Here is a 13,329-nt window from a genome sequence, read left to right as displayed (position 1 = left end):
TATATAAAAACTACAGATCAATTGCTTTTGATGTAGCAGGCAATGGATCTAATGGGTTGTATTGATGCGTGAGGTGGGAGACAAAGTCTCCATGCACATTGAAACGGACTCCTGGGTCTGGACAGATAGTTATCGCAACCTCAATACCGTCAATGGCATTCTGCTATTTCCCGAGTAACACTGGAAGAAAGGTGTACCCAGACGCACTTCAGCCCAGCTTGAACAAAGAAAGGGAATTTGGTGCGCGACGGAGTGACTTGGAAATCCCAAAAATATTCCTTACCCCAGGACACTTCAACTAGGGACTTTTCTTTGTTTTCCTGGATAATCATCAATTGAAGTAGGTAAGGAAGATTTTTTTTTTTTGGGGGGGGTTACCCAGTAACACATCTCAGAATACAAGTAAATAAAGATATATTTTATAGCATGGAAAATGTATGTCTGACAGTGTAAATGAACCCCTGTATGTCATTTTTTTGAACACCTGTTGATTTGTTTACTGAATATTCGGTTTACTACACCTGTCAAGTTAAATAGATGAACACAAAAAGACACACTCCTCTACCAATGCTTTTGAAATGATAAGAAACTATTCTATTCTATTCTATTATTATTCTACTAGTCTGGTAAAACACAACAACCATTTCTTAAATTGCCCCTAGTGATGCAGCACCTGAAATGTGTCCATTCTGTCAAGGTTGGCATATGTTTTGCATTTGTTCTTTCACCCTATTTTATCTAAGTTCACACTCAAACTAAATTGAACATGTTTGACTTTTTTCCCCCCCATAAATCACTTCAACAACAGGCCTATCTTACGTGACATTTGCCACAGATAAGCGGTTATAAACCACCTGGGACAGGGATCAGAAATTACACAGGAGACCAAACGGCTCGGGGGTCAAGATTGAGAATGACCATTATACTTCTGCAGCTGACGTTGCTGTGCTACTGCTTGTCTAGGGCACTGGGTCAGGGAGACAATAACATAGTTACAGAGTATACGACCTCTGAAACAGCAAACCTGCCAGCCAGGCACCTACACTGTGCTGAGAGAGATGAGTGCTACGTTGACACACACCAAGACAAAGCTGGAAACCGTGGAAGCCAGAATGAAAGCCAGTGAGAGCCATGTAGAGGAACTGAAGAAAACACTTTTTAAAGTCTTTTTTATTTAACTAGGCAAGTAAGTTAAAAACAAGTTCTTATTTAAAATGACGGCCTACCCCGGCCAAACCCGGACGACGCTGGGCCAATTGTGCGCCGCCCTATGGGACTCCCAACCACTTCCGAATGTGATACAGCCTGGATTCAAACCGGCGATTGTAGTGACGCCTCTTGCACTGAGATGCAGTGCCTTAGACCGCTGCACCACTCAGAAGCCTGCATATACGGCGGGTAAGTGTCAAGATTAGGGTTCAATTAATGATTGAGGTCTGTAGTTTTTCCTGACTATATTATCAAAAAAATATAACGACTCCTGGCCCTAAATGCTAGTGTCATGCTAATTCTGGAGTCAACTGTCCAATATTTATGGAGCATGTGCACTCATAATACAGACAGACCAAGGGTGGCCTTCTCTGCTGGACTGGGAATTCATGGGAACATAGGACCTTTCAACACTGAAACTACCTTGGTTTACAAAAAAGTTTGCACCAACCACTACAAACCCACCACAGGTAATGTGCTGCACACAAGCATATCACGAAGACCTTTAAAGAGTCATTGCACTCCAAAAGCAGTCTTCTGTATGGGGATACGTTCCACACCATCTGTTTGACAGACGCAGCTATAACCAATAGAACAAAATGAATGGACAAAAAAAACACTGTTTATTTAAAAAAATATATATAATGTCAGGGCTTATCCCCAATGGGTCCATTTTTCTATATAAGAATGGAGAGAGTGTTGCTGGTACTTCAACAGCTACTGCTGACTCAGATAATGGTTCTAATGGGCTTGTGCTGATGCTTGAAGGCGGGAGACCAGCTCTACATGCGCCTCGGTACCAACTCATGGATCTACGATGACGACAATGGCTACAACCTCAGTAGGTTGAAGAACACCTCAGAACTCATGTGGGGGAAAATGACAGATTTGAAACAATGGAACATGTATCGCAGAGGGCATCGCCGATGTGAATGAACGCGACGACGTAAATGGACCTCTGTCATTTCTGTTGCATTCTACTGCATTTCAAGATCTGAAGTGTACTCGCACGAGTACGTTTTTTTTTCTTTCAGGAATGTTCTGTCGAGTACCTCCATGGTGTTTGTGTTTACAGAATGACACACACAATAACCCTGCAGCTTCCATCCTGCATTTACTGTACACAAACCAGCAGTGACGTGTGATGCTATTTTATTTATATATATTATGCTGATTCATTGTTACTATCACATTGTACATGTAGCCTATTCACAGCACCAGTGAGAGGACTACCACTTCACCTTCTATTGCCATGCATTTGGAGCCAACCCTGGGTACGTTTTCCTGTATAAGAACGGGGAACGTATTGCTGCCACTGCAGATCACGCAACATCTGGTGACCTGGCAGATAATGGATCTAATGGGCTTGTGTTGACGCTTGAGGTAGGAGACCAGGTCTACATGAGCCCCGGTACCAACTCTTGGATCTACGATGACGACAACGGCTACAACCTCAGTACCTTCAATGGCCTTCTGCTATTTACTCAGTAGCTAACTCTTAGCTATTTACTCAGTAGCTAACTCTTAGCTATTTACTCAGTAGCTAACTCTTAGCTATTTACTCAGTAGCTAACTCTTAGCTATTTACTCAGTAGCTAACTCTTAGCTATTTACTCAGTAGCTAACTCTTAGCTATTTACTCAGTAGCTAACTCTTAGCTATTTACTCAGTAGCTAACTCTTAGCTATTTACTCAGTAGCTAACTCTTAGCTATTTACTCAGTAGCTAACTCTTAGCTATTTACTCAGTAGCTAACTCTTAGCTATTTACTCAGTAGCTAACTCTTAGCTATTTACTCAGTAGCTAACTCTTAGCTATTTACTCAGTAGCTAACTCTTAGCTATTTACTCAGTAGCTAACTCTTAGCTATTTACTCAGTCAAATACATGTGCTCTATGGCGAGAGAGAGAGAAGAGAGAGAGAAGAGAGAGAGAAGAGAAGAGAAGAGGAGAGAGACAGAGAGAGAGAGACAGACAGAGACTAAGAGACAGAGAGAGAGAGACAGAGAGAGAGAGAGAGAGACAGACAGAGACAGACAGAGACAGAGAGACAGAGAGAGAGAGACAGACAGACAGACAGACAGAGACAGACACAGAGACAGACACAGAGACAGACACAGAGACAGACACAGAGACAGACACAGAGACAGACACAGAGACAGACACAGAGACAGAGAGAGACAGACACAGAGACAGACAGAGAGAGACAGACAGAGAGACAGACAGAGAGAGACAGACAGAGACAGACACAGAGACAGACAGAGAGACAGAGAGAGACAGACACAGAGACAGACAGAGAGAGACAGACAGAGACAGACAGAGACAGACAGAGACAGACAGAGACAGACAGAGACAGACAGAGACAGACAGAGACAGACAGAGACAGACAGAGACAGACAGACAGACAGAGGTAATGCTGACAGAGACAGACAGACAGACAGACAGAGAGGTAATGCTGACAGAGACAGACAGACAGACAGAGGTAATGCTGACAGAGACAGACATACAGACAGAGAGGTAATGCTGACAGAGACAGACATACAGAGACAGACAGACAGAGAGGTAATGCTGACAGACAGAGACAGACAGAGACAGACAGACAGAGAGGTAATGCTGACAGAGACAGACAGCCAGAGAGAGGTAATGCTGACAGATAGGTATCTAGATTTGTTTCAGGCCATACTGCAGCGAGCACCAATGTGACACCGCTGTCCTCGCCTGTCGCCTGTCACAATGCCACCGGTTATTTGTACTTTTGGAAATGGTGACCTTCAACTCCATGCACAGCAGTACGTGGCGGAGTGTGCGTGGGGTTTTCTGGGAGAATACTCGTTTGAGTTAAGTTTCTTGTCTGACCGAGACTGACCGAGACTGACCGAGACTGACCGAGACTGACCGCGTTTGTGTGAATGCAGTCTGTATCTGTGTACATGAGTGATTGCAAGTGTGTGTGTGTGTCCCAGTCAGTCTCTTCTCTGGTTTGGCATCATAATGAATGTGATAGAGACATACACTCTGACTCTGATGTTTCTCCACCTTCTCATGCTGCTTTCATTCCCCACACGCCATAAAGGCCTATGGACAGATCACTCAACGTAACGTACGGTGTGTGTGTGTGTGTGTGTTTATTTTCATGTATGTGTACAGTATGTGTGCTTGTGATTTTCTGCGTGGGTTGGTATTTGTGTGAGAGTATATTTTTCTGTGTGTGTGTGTGTGTGTGTGTGTAGTTGCACATCAGGCAAATGTACATTTCCTTGTGTTGTTAATGCGCGTGTGTGTGTGCGTGTGGTTGCGTACATCTGAGCTGCGGTGGATGTCTCCCGGCAGGCCTAAATGCTACAAGCTACTCAAGGCTTCCACCACACTCCTACCGGTTCTTAATATATCCTCCCACACAGCGACACTAGTGAGCGCCACGCTGCGGAGACCACATGACAACCGCTAAACACCACGCAACCTCAGCCTGATCTCAGAAAGGACATTACAGCAGGTTAAAGGGATGTTGACCCACTCGGAGTTACTGGATTCATTTAAGCGACGTGTATCACGGTTGAACATACCGTGTACGTTAAGCCAGAAGCTGTGTGTCTGTTGCTAGGTTCTGAAGTGAATGTATTTGAACTAGTCAGGCTACTATGCCGACTGAATGTCTGGGGCGATGGTGTTCATTCAGAAATGGCCACACTGTTGAATGGATAGGCAGCAGGGCTTTCAGTAGCTGATTCGTCACACGGTTTACCCAGAAGTCAGTGTATATCAGGGATGGTCAACCGTGGCCCTGGAACGCTACTGTCTATGAAGGCTTTTAAACGGGCTCTAGTCCTGCTGTTGATAATACTTTTTGTGTTGGAATGGCATTTTGCTATCAGTTCATTTATCAAACGGAATCTTACAAGAGAATGAAGTATTTCTTTTGCACCTGTAAAGTATATTGAGTTACCACCAAGTTGACCCTCATCAACTTGCCTCTAACGGTTGGGGTTATGGGCAAGATAAGCTTGATCTATAGGGCAACTGCCACCCAGTGCATGACAGAGCAGTTGAAGGGTCTCCGTCTTGGCTAATGTTAGCTGTTATCGCTAAAGGCTTTGGGGAGCGAGGCAAAATGGGAAGTCGGGCTGAGTTTAGTGCACATTGACAAAGTGCAAACATGTACTTTGGCAGTTTCTCTCGCTCTCTCCTCTCATGACTTCTTCCTCTGTCAACACAGAGGATTGAACACACAAACTACTTGACCTGAAAACATCTTGTCACCTCAACCACTAATTTCACAAAACCTAAAAATAGGAAGTGAAGTTCTTGAAGCCAAAACAAGGTGCCAGAGGACGATCCAAAGATAGTGCTAAAGCAGCTTCTCACACTCTCCCAGTGTCTCTCTCCCAGTGTCTATCTCCCAGTGTCTATCTCCCAGTGTCTATCTCCCAGTGTCTATCTCCCAGTGTCTATCTCCCAGTGTCTCTCTCCCAGTGTCTCTCTCCCAGTGTCTCTCTGCCTCTCGCTCCCAGTGTCTCTCTGCCTCTCTCTCCCTGCCTCTCTCTCTCCCAGTGTCTCTCTGCCTCTCTCTCTCCCAGTGTCTCTCCCAGTGTCTCTCTGCCTCTCTCTCCCAGTGTCTCTCTCCCAGTGTCTCTCTCCCAGTGTCTCTCTCCCAGTGTCTCTCTCCCAGTGTCTCTCTCCCAGTGTCTCTCTCCCAGTGTCTCTCTCCCAGTGTCTCTCTCCCAGTGTCTCTCTGCCTCTCTCTCCCAGTGTCTCCCTGCCTCTCTCTCCCAGTGTCTCCCTGCCTCTCTCTCCCAGTGTCTCTCTGCCTGTCTCTCCCAGTGTCTCCCTGCCTCTCTCTCCCAGTGTCTCCCTGCCTCTCTCTCCCAGTGTCTCTCTCCCAGTGTCTCCCTGCCTCTCTCTCCCAGTGTCTCTCTGCCTGTCTCTCCCAGTGTCTCCCTGCCTCTCTCTCCCAGTGTCTCCCTGCCTCTCTCTCCCAGTGTCTCCCTGCCTCTCTCTCCCAGTGTCTCCCTGCCTCTCTCTCCCAGTGTCTCCCTGCCTCTCTCTCCCAGTGTCTCCCTGCCTCTCTCTCCCAGTGTCTCCCTGCCTCTCTCTCCCAGTGTCTCTCTGCCTCTCTCTCCCAGTGTCTCCCTGCCTCTCTCTCCCAGTGTCTCCCTGCCTCTCTCTCCCAGTGTCTCCCTGCCTCTCTCTCCCAGTGTCTCCCTGCCTCTCTCTCCCAGTGTCTCCCTGCCTCTCTCTCCCAGTCTCTCTCTCCCAGTGTCTCTCTCTCCCAGTCTCTCTCTCCCAGTGTCTCTCTGCCTCTCTCTCCCAGTGTCTCTCTGCCTCTCTCTCCCAGTGTCTCTCTGCCTCTCTCTCCCAGTGTCTCCCTGCCTCTCTCTCCCAGTGTCTCCCTGCCTCTCTCTCCCAGTGTCTCCCTGCCTCTCTCTCCCAGTGTCTCCCTGCCTCTCTCTCCCAGTGTCTCCCTGCCTCTCTCTCCCAGTGTCTCTCTGCCTCTCTCTCCCAGTGTCTCCCTGCCTCTCTCTCCCAGTGTCTCCCTGCCTCTCTCTCCCAGTGTCTCCCTGCCTCTCTCTCCCAGTGTCTCCCTGCCTCTCTCTCCCAGTGTCTCCCTGCCTCTCTCTCCCAGTCTCTCTCTCCCAGTGTCTCTCTGCCTCTCTCTCCCAGTGTCTCTCTGCCTCTCTCTCCCAGTGTCTCTCTGCCTCCCTCTCCCAGTGTCTCTCTCCCTCTCTCTCCCAGTGTCTCTCTGCCTCTCTCTCCCAGTGTCTCTGCCTCCCTATTTCTCCTCCCCTCCACCTCTCCCTCTCTAACTCACAGGTCTGTTACTCTGATAACCCGGTGCGTACGTTCCCATTAGCACACGGTGACCAACGTGTTCCTCTCAGATTGATAGAGGCTGCATCCCAGATGACACCCTATTCCCTTTATAGTGCACTGCTTTTGACCAAGGCCCATAGGGCCATAGAGGAAACAGGGTGCCGTTTGGGACGCTCACAGAGCCTTCCCATGGCTGCCTATGTGGGTCAGGGTGAGAGGTAAACAGCGGAGAGAGAAGTAGAGCAACGCAGTGTGCGCGGGTGCGTGCGGCGTAATGCGGTGGTGACAGGCGAAAGAGCGAGAGGTGCCCGGGGACCGCGCCCGAGCCGTTTTTCCACATGGGTCCTGACCACTAAGAGACGCACATGCGTACAGTACACGGAAGAGTACTCCCATACAGATACGCACGGACACACACTGAACGTGTAGACACACGGACACTCTCACACAGACACTAAAGTGCATGAACACACGCACAGACAAACGCAGAGGATAATAAGTAAGACGATATGAACACAACACGCATATAGGGGACGCAGAACTTCTGGTATTACGAGGTTGAGGTCAATTTCACTTCAACGAGGAAATCAGACTTGAAGAAAGGAAGAAATGAGTTTGCAATTCAAACTGTGCGTTTAGGTAAATGTCAATTTCCAACCGTTCATTGGCGCTAATAAAATGGTCTCGACGTCTACTCTCCCAAGTCTCCACCCTGAGTGTGTGTGTACCTCACCACCATCACAGCTTGTCCACCCAGCCCCAGCACCCATGAAACCAAATGAACCTCTGAGAGAGGAAATCAATATGATGTCCCTCACTGGGCTGTGCTTGACTGGGTTGGTTACATCTAGGGCAGATTCTCATGCAAAACACTCTTTTTCTAACTCAAAATGTTCAGTAGAGATTTACGTTTTACTAACTCAAAATGTTCAGTGGACAGTCTTTCTAACTCAAAATGTTCAGTGGACAGTCTTTCTAACTCAAAATGTTCAGGTGGACAGTCTTTCTAACTCAAAATGTTCAGGTGGACAGTCTTTCTAACTCAAAATGTTCAGGTGGACAGTCTTTCTAACTCAAAATGTTCAGTGGACAGTCTTTCTAACTCAAAATGTTCAGGTGGACAGTCTTTCTAACTCAAAATGTTCAGGTGGACAGTCTTTCTAACTCAAAATGTTCAGGTGGACAGTCTTTCTAACTCAAAATGTTCAGGTGGACAGTCTTTCTAACTCAAAATGTTCAGGTGGACAGTCTTTCTAACTCAAAATGTTCAGGTGGACAGTCTTTCTAACTCAAAATGTTCAGGTGGACAGTCTTTCTAACTCAAAATGTTCAGTAGACAGTCTTTGTAACTCAAAATGTTCAGTAGACACTAGCCTTTCTAACTCAAAATGTTCAGTGGACAGTCTTTCTAACTCAAAATGTTCAGTGGACAGTCTTTCTAACTCAAAATGTTCAGGTGGACAGTCTTTCTAACTCAAAATGTTCAGTGGACAGTCTTTCTAACTCAAAATGTTCAGTGGACAGTCTTTCTAACTCAAAATGTTCAGGTGGACAGTCTTTCTAACTCAAAATGTTCAGTAGACAGTCTTTGTAACTCAAAATGTTCAGTAGACACTAGCCTTTCTAACTCAAAATGTTCAGTGGACAGTCTTTCTAACTCAAAATGTTCAGTGGACAGTCTTTCTAACTCAAAATGTTCAGGTGGACAGTCTTTCTAACTCAAAATGTTCAGTGGACAGTCTTTCTAACTCAAAATGTTCAGTGGACAGTCTTTCTAACTCAAAATGTTCAGTGGACAGTCTTTCTAACTCAAAATGTTCAGGTGGACAGTCTTTCTAACTCAAAATGTTTAGTGGACAGTCTTTCTAACTCAAAATGTTCAGTAGAGATTTACGTTTTACTAACTCAAAATGTTCAGTAGACAGTCTTTCTAACTCAAAATGTCCAGTAGACAGTCTTTCTAAACAAAATGTTCAGTAGACACGAGCCTTTTTAACTCAAAATGTTCAGTAGACAGTCTTTCTAACTTAAAATGTTCCGTAGAAAGTCTTTCTAACTTAAAATGTTCAGTAGAGACTGTAGTCCTAACTCGAAATGTTCAGTAGAGACTGTAGTTCTAACTCAAAATGTTCAGTAGAGACTGTAGTTCTAACTCAAAATGTTCAGTGGACAGTCTTTCTAACTCAAAATGTTCAGTGGACAGTCTTTCTAACTCAAAATGTTCAGTAGACAGTCTTTCTAACTCAAAATGTTCAGAAGACAGTCTTTCTAACTCAAAATGTTCAGAAGAGAGTCTTTCTAACTCAAAATGTTCAGTGGACAGTCTTTCTAACTCAAAATGTTCAGTAGACACTAGCCTTTCTAACTCAAAATGTTCAGTAGAGAGTCTTTCTAACTCAAAATGTTCAGTAGACACTAGCCTTTCTAACTCAAAATGTTCAGTAGAGAGTCTTTCTAACTCAAGATGTTCAGTAGACACTAGCCTTTCTAACTCAAAATGTTCAGTAGACACTAACCTTTCTACCTCAAAATATTCAGTAGAGAGTCTTTCTAACTCAAAATGTTCAGTAGACACTAACCTTTCTAACTCAAAATGTTCAGTAAACACTAACCTTTCTAACTCAAAATGTTCAGTAGACACTAACCTTTCTAACTCAAAATGTTCAGTAGACACTAGCCTTTCTAACTCAAAATGTTCAGATGACAGTCTTTCATTTTTGTGGTTTAAATAGCGCTTACATGAGTTTTATGCTAAAATAGCATTGTTAAAGTTAGTGCTTATGTTACTCTCTACGGCCGGGGTTCAGTGTTTCTTCCCTTAATAGCATGCTTATTGAGACAGGCTGCTTGTCCAACAGGACATAGCCTACATAGATAATCAATGATATGGAGACCTTGGCTTCTCTGTGATAAGTTTGAACCAGCCCTAGAGCACAAGGACGTTTGTCAGAGTCAGCTGGAGTGTGTGTGTGTGTGTGTGTGTGTGTGTGTGTGTGTGTGTGTGTGTGTGTGTGTGTGTGTCCTGAGCTGTCGACTCGGATGTGGATCACCACGGAGACGGAGGCGCAGGCCAGACAATAACAAAGATGACCACGCCTCTCCCTCCCCACACACACTCGCCCTGTTCCTACCTCTGGGGCGATGTAGTCGGGCGTCCCACAGAAGGTGCGAGTGGTCACTCCCTCGTATATGTTCTCTTTACACATGCCAAAGTCAGCGATCTTAATGTGTCCCTCCGAGTCCAGCATCACGTTGTCCAGCTTCAGATCCCTGCAGGGGACACCCGCATCATGTGACAAGGGCCAAATGAAGACAACCATTGTATTTTAGGGCCTTTTCTACACCACTCCTGTTACTTCCCGACATTTACAATATTACATTGATTCATTCATGGTTTGACAATACACAGTGTACAGTAAACATTGATCCTAGACTGGGATAAAGTGCCTCTGAGTTGGCATACACTGGAAGAAGACGCACCTGTAAATGACTCCTTTCTTGTGCAGGAAGGACAGGCCAACAGAGATCTCTGCTGCATAGAACCTGCAATGACATGCTCCATGTCAGACATTTATTTCAAACAGGAAGGGTTGTAAAGGACTGTAATGTGCTGAACACCTTCTGACAGCCTAGGTGTCAGAATGAATATTTCTGTCGTCTCTCCTTCTCCTCCGTACGTTGTAGTGCTCAGTCTAGTTTTACCTCTTCCTCTCCCTTCCCCCGCTCTCTTCCAAGCCCTCTATTGATTTATCTTTTACACACACACACACACTCTTTTATTCCCCCTATTTATACTGACCAAAAATATAAATGCAACAATTTCAAAGATATTACTGAGTTACAGTTCATAGAACATCTAATCTATAGATTTCACATGACTGGGCAGGGGTGCAGCCACCTGGGAGCCAGGCCCAGCCAATCTGAATTAGGGCTTTATTATTAATGACAGAAATACTCCTCAGCACCCCTCAGATGATCACGCAGGTGAAGAGGAAGCCGGATGTGGAGGTCCTTGGTTGGCGTGCTTCCAAGTTTGAACTAGTATGCGGTTGTGAGGCCGGTTGGATGTACTGCCAAATTCTCTAAAACGACATTGGAGGCGGCTTATGGTAGAGAAATGACATAAAATTCTCTGGGATCCCCTGATTTTGTGTTAAATGCTCTACAACAAAGTTTCTTCGTGTCCAACAAGCTTTCTCTGCCCTAAACCTTGTTCTGAACATCTTCAAAACAAAGGTCATGTTGTTTGGTAAGAAGAATGCCCCTCTCCCCACCGGTGTGATTACTATCTCTGAGGGTTTAGAGCTTGAGGTAGTTACCTCATACAAGTACTTGGGAGTATGGCTAGACGGTACACTGGTCTTCTCTCAGCACATATCAAAGCTGCAGGCTAAAGTTAAATCTAGACTTGGTTTCCTTTATCGTAATCGCTCCTCTTTCACCCCAGCTGCCAAACTAACTCTGATTCAATGACCATCCTACCCATGATAGATTACGGAGATTTAATTTATAGATCAGCAGGTAAGGGTGCTCTCGAGTGACTAGAGGCTCTTTACCATTTGGCCATGCGATTTGCCACCAATGCTCCTTATAGGACACATCACTGCACTCTATACTCTTCTGTAAACTGGTCATCTCTGCATACCCGTCACAAGACCTGGTTGATGCTTATTTATAAAACCCTCTTAGGCCTCACTCCCCCCCATCTGAGATATCTCCTGCAGCCCTCATCCTCCACATTCAACACCTGTTCTGCCAGTCACATTCTGTTAAAGGTCCCCAAAGCACACACATCCCTGGGTCGTTTGTCTTATCAGTTCACTGCAGCTAGCGACTGGAACGAGCTGCAACAAACACTCAAACTGGACAGTTTTATCTCAATCTCTTGAATCAAAGACTCAAGCATGGACACTCTTACTGGCAGTTGTGGCTGCTTTCCATGATGTATTGTTGTCTCTACCTTCTGGCCCTTTGTGCTGTTGTCTGTGCCCAATAATGTTTGTACCATGTTTTGTGCTGCTACCATGTTGTGTTGCTACCATGTTGTTGTAATGTTGTGTTTCTACCATGTTGTTGTCATGTGTTGCTGCTTTGTTATGTTGTTGTCTTAGGTCTCTCTTTATGTAGTGTTTTGTCTCTTGTTGTGATGTGTGTTTTTCTCTATATTTATATTTTTTATTTATTTTTTAAATCCCAGCCCCCGTCCCCCTTTGCCTTTTGGTAGGCCGTCATTGTAAATAAGAATTTGTTCTTAACTGACCTGCCTAGTTAAATAAAGGTTAAATAAAAAATATAAAATATTTTTTCAGATAACAAAATGTTTTAGTTTTAATGTTTTTTTTTTTTTTTTTTTTTTTAAAAATTTTTTACCTTTATTTAACTAGGCAAGTCAGTTAAGAACAAATCCTCATTTACAATGACGGCCTACCCCGGCCAAACCCGGACGACGCTGGGCCAATTGTGCGCCGCCATATGGGACTCCCAATGACGGTCGGATGTGATACAGCCTGGAATCGAACCAGGGGTTGTAGTGACGCCTCTTGCACTGAGAAGCAGTGCCTTAGACCGCTGCGCCACTCGGAGGCAGAAACATGGGACCAACACCTTACATGCTGCATTTATATTTGTATTCAGTATAAAAGGTGAAAGCGAGGGGAAAGGGTAACTTACACTGCCTGTGGCTCTTTGAACTTGCCCGCTTGTTGGATGTGGTACATGAGGTCTCCTCCAGTCACGTACTCCATGACAAAGTACAGCCGGTCCTGGGCAGAGAGGGAGACAGAGATGGGGGTGTTAAATATCACTTTACATTGTTTTTCATAATGTTTTGGGTTGGCATCTGTTCTACCGCCATATACTGTGACATGATAACAGCCGTGTCAGAAAGACAGAGGCTTTCTTCATTATACTGTAGGACCCAGTGATGAGGCTGTTGTGTAGTATTGAGTCACACATAGGGGATACGGTAGGAGTGTTAAGTAAAATGGGCGGCAGCGTAGCCTAGTGGTTAGAGCGTTGGACTAGTAACCGAAAGGTTGCTGGATCGAATCCCCGAGCTGACCAAATCTGTCGTTCTGCCACTGAACAAGGCAGTTAACCCACTGTTCCTAGGCCGTCATTGTAACTAAGAATTTTTTAACTGACTTGCCTAGTTAAATAAAGGTAAAATAAAAACTATAGACAGCAGAACATCAACAAAATCAGAGGAAAAAGTAGACCCCTCAGAAATATTTCCCATGTGTGACTCGATTATGTGTAGTCAACCTGAAGTAAATCCCTCAGACAGCCTCTTTACCGTCTGTCCTGCACTAGT

At 45.1% G+C, this 13,329-nt stretch overlaps 1 protein-coding gene across 2 annotated transcripts in view; it reads right to left on the bottom strand.

Annotated features, from left to right (window-relative positions):
- LOC129839135 (protein kinase C alpha type) overlaps nt 1–13,329 on the bottom strand; it is a 239,135-nt gene that overhangs the window by 45,860 nt on the left and 179,946 nt on the right. For both annotated transcript variants that reach the window (XM_055906412.1, XM_055906413.1), the window contains 3 exons: nt 12,687–12,778; nt 10,497–10,559; nt 10,148–10,286 (listed from right to left, as the gene is read on the bottom strand). In XM_055906412.1, coding sequence (XP_055762387.1) covers nt 10,148–10,286; nt 10,497–10,559; nt 12,687–12,778 — 294 coding nt within the window. The remainder of the gene's footprint in view (nt 1–10,147; nt 10,287–10,496; nt 10,560–12,686; nt 12,779–13,329) is intronic.

The sequence above is a fragment of the Salvelinus fontinalis genome, chromosome 40 (genome assembly GCF_029448725.1).
Source record: "Salvelinus fontinalis isolate EN_2023a chromosome 40, ASM2944872v1, whole genome shotgun sequence".
In the NCBI taxonomy this organism is placed as follows: domain Eukaryota; kingdom Metazoa; phylum Chordata; class Actinopteri; order Salmoniformes; family Salmonidae; genus Salvelinus; species Salvelinus fontinalis.
Note: the sequence above shows the minus strand (reverse complement) of the source record. Positions and strands in the feature narration are given on the sequence as shown.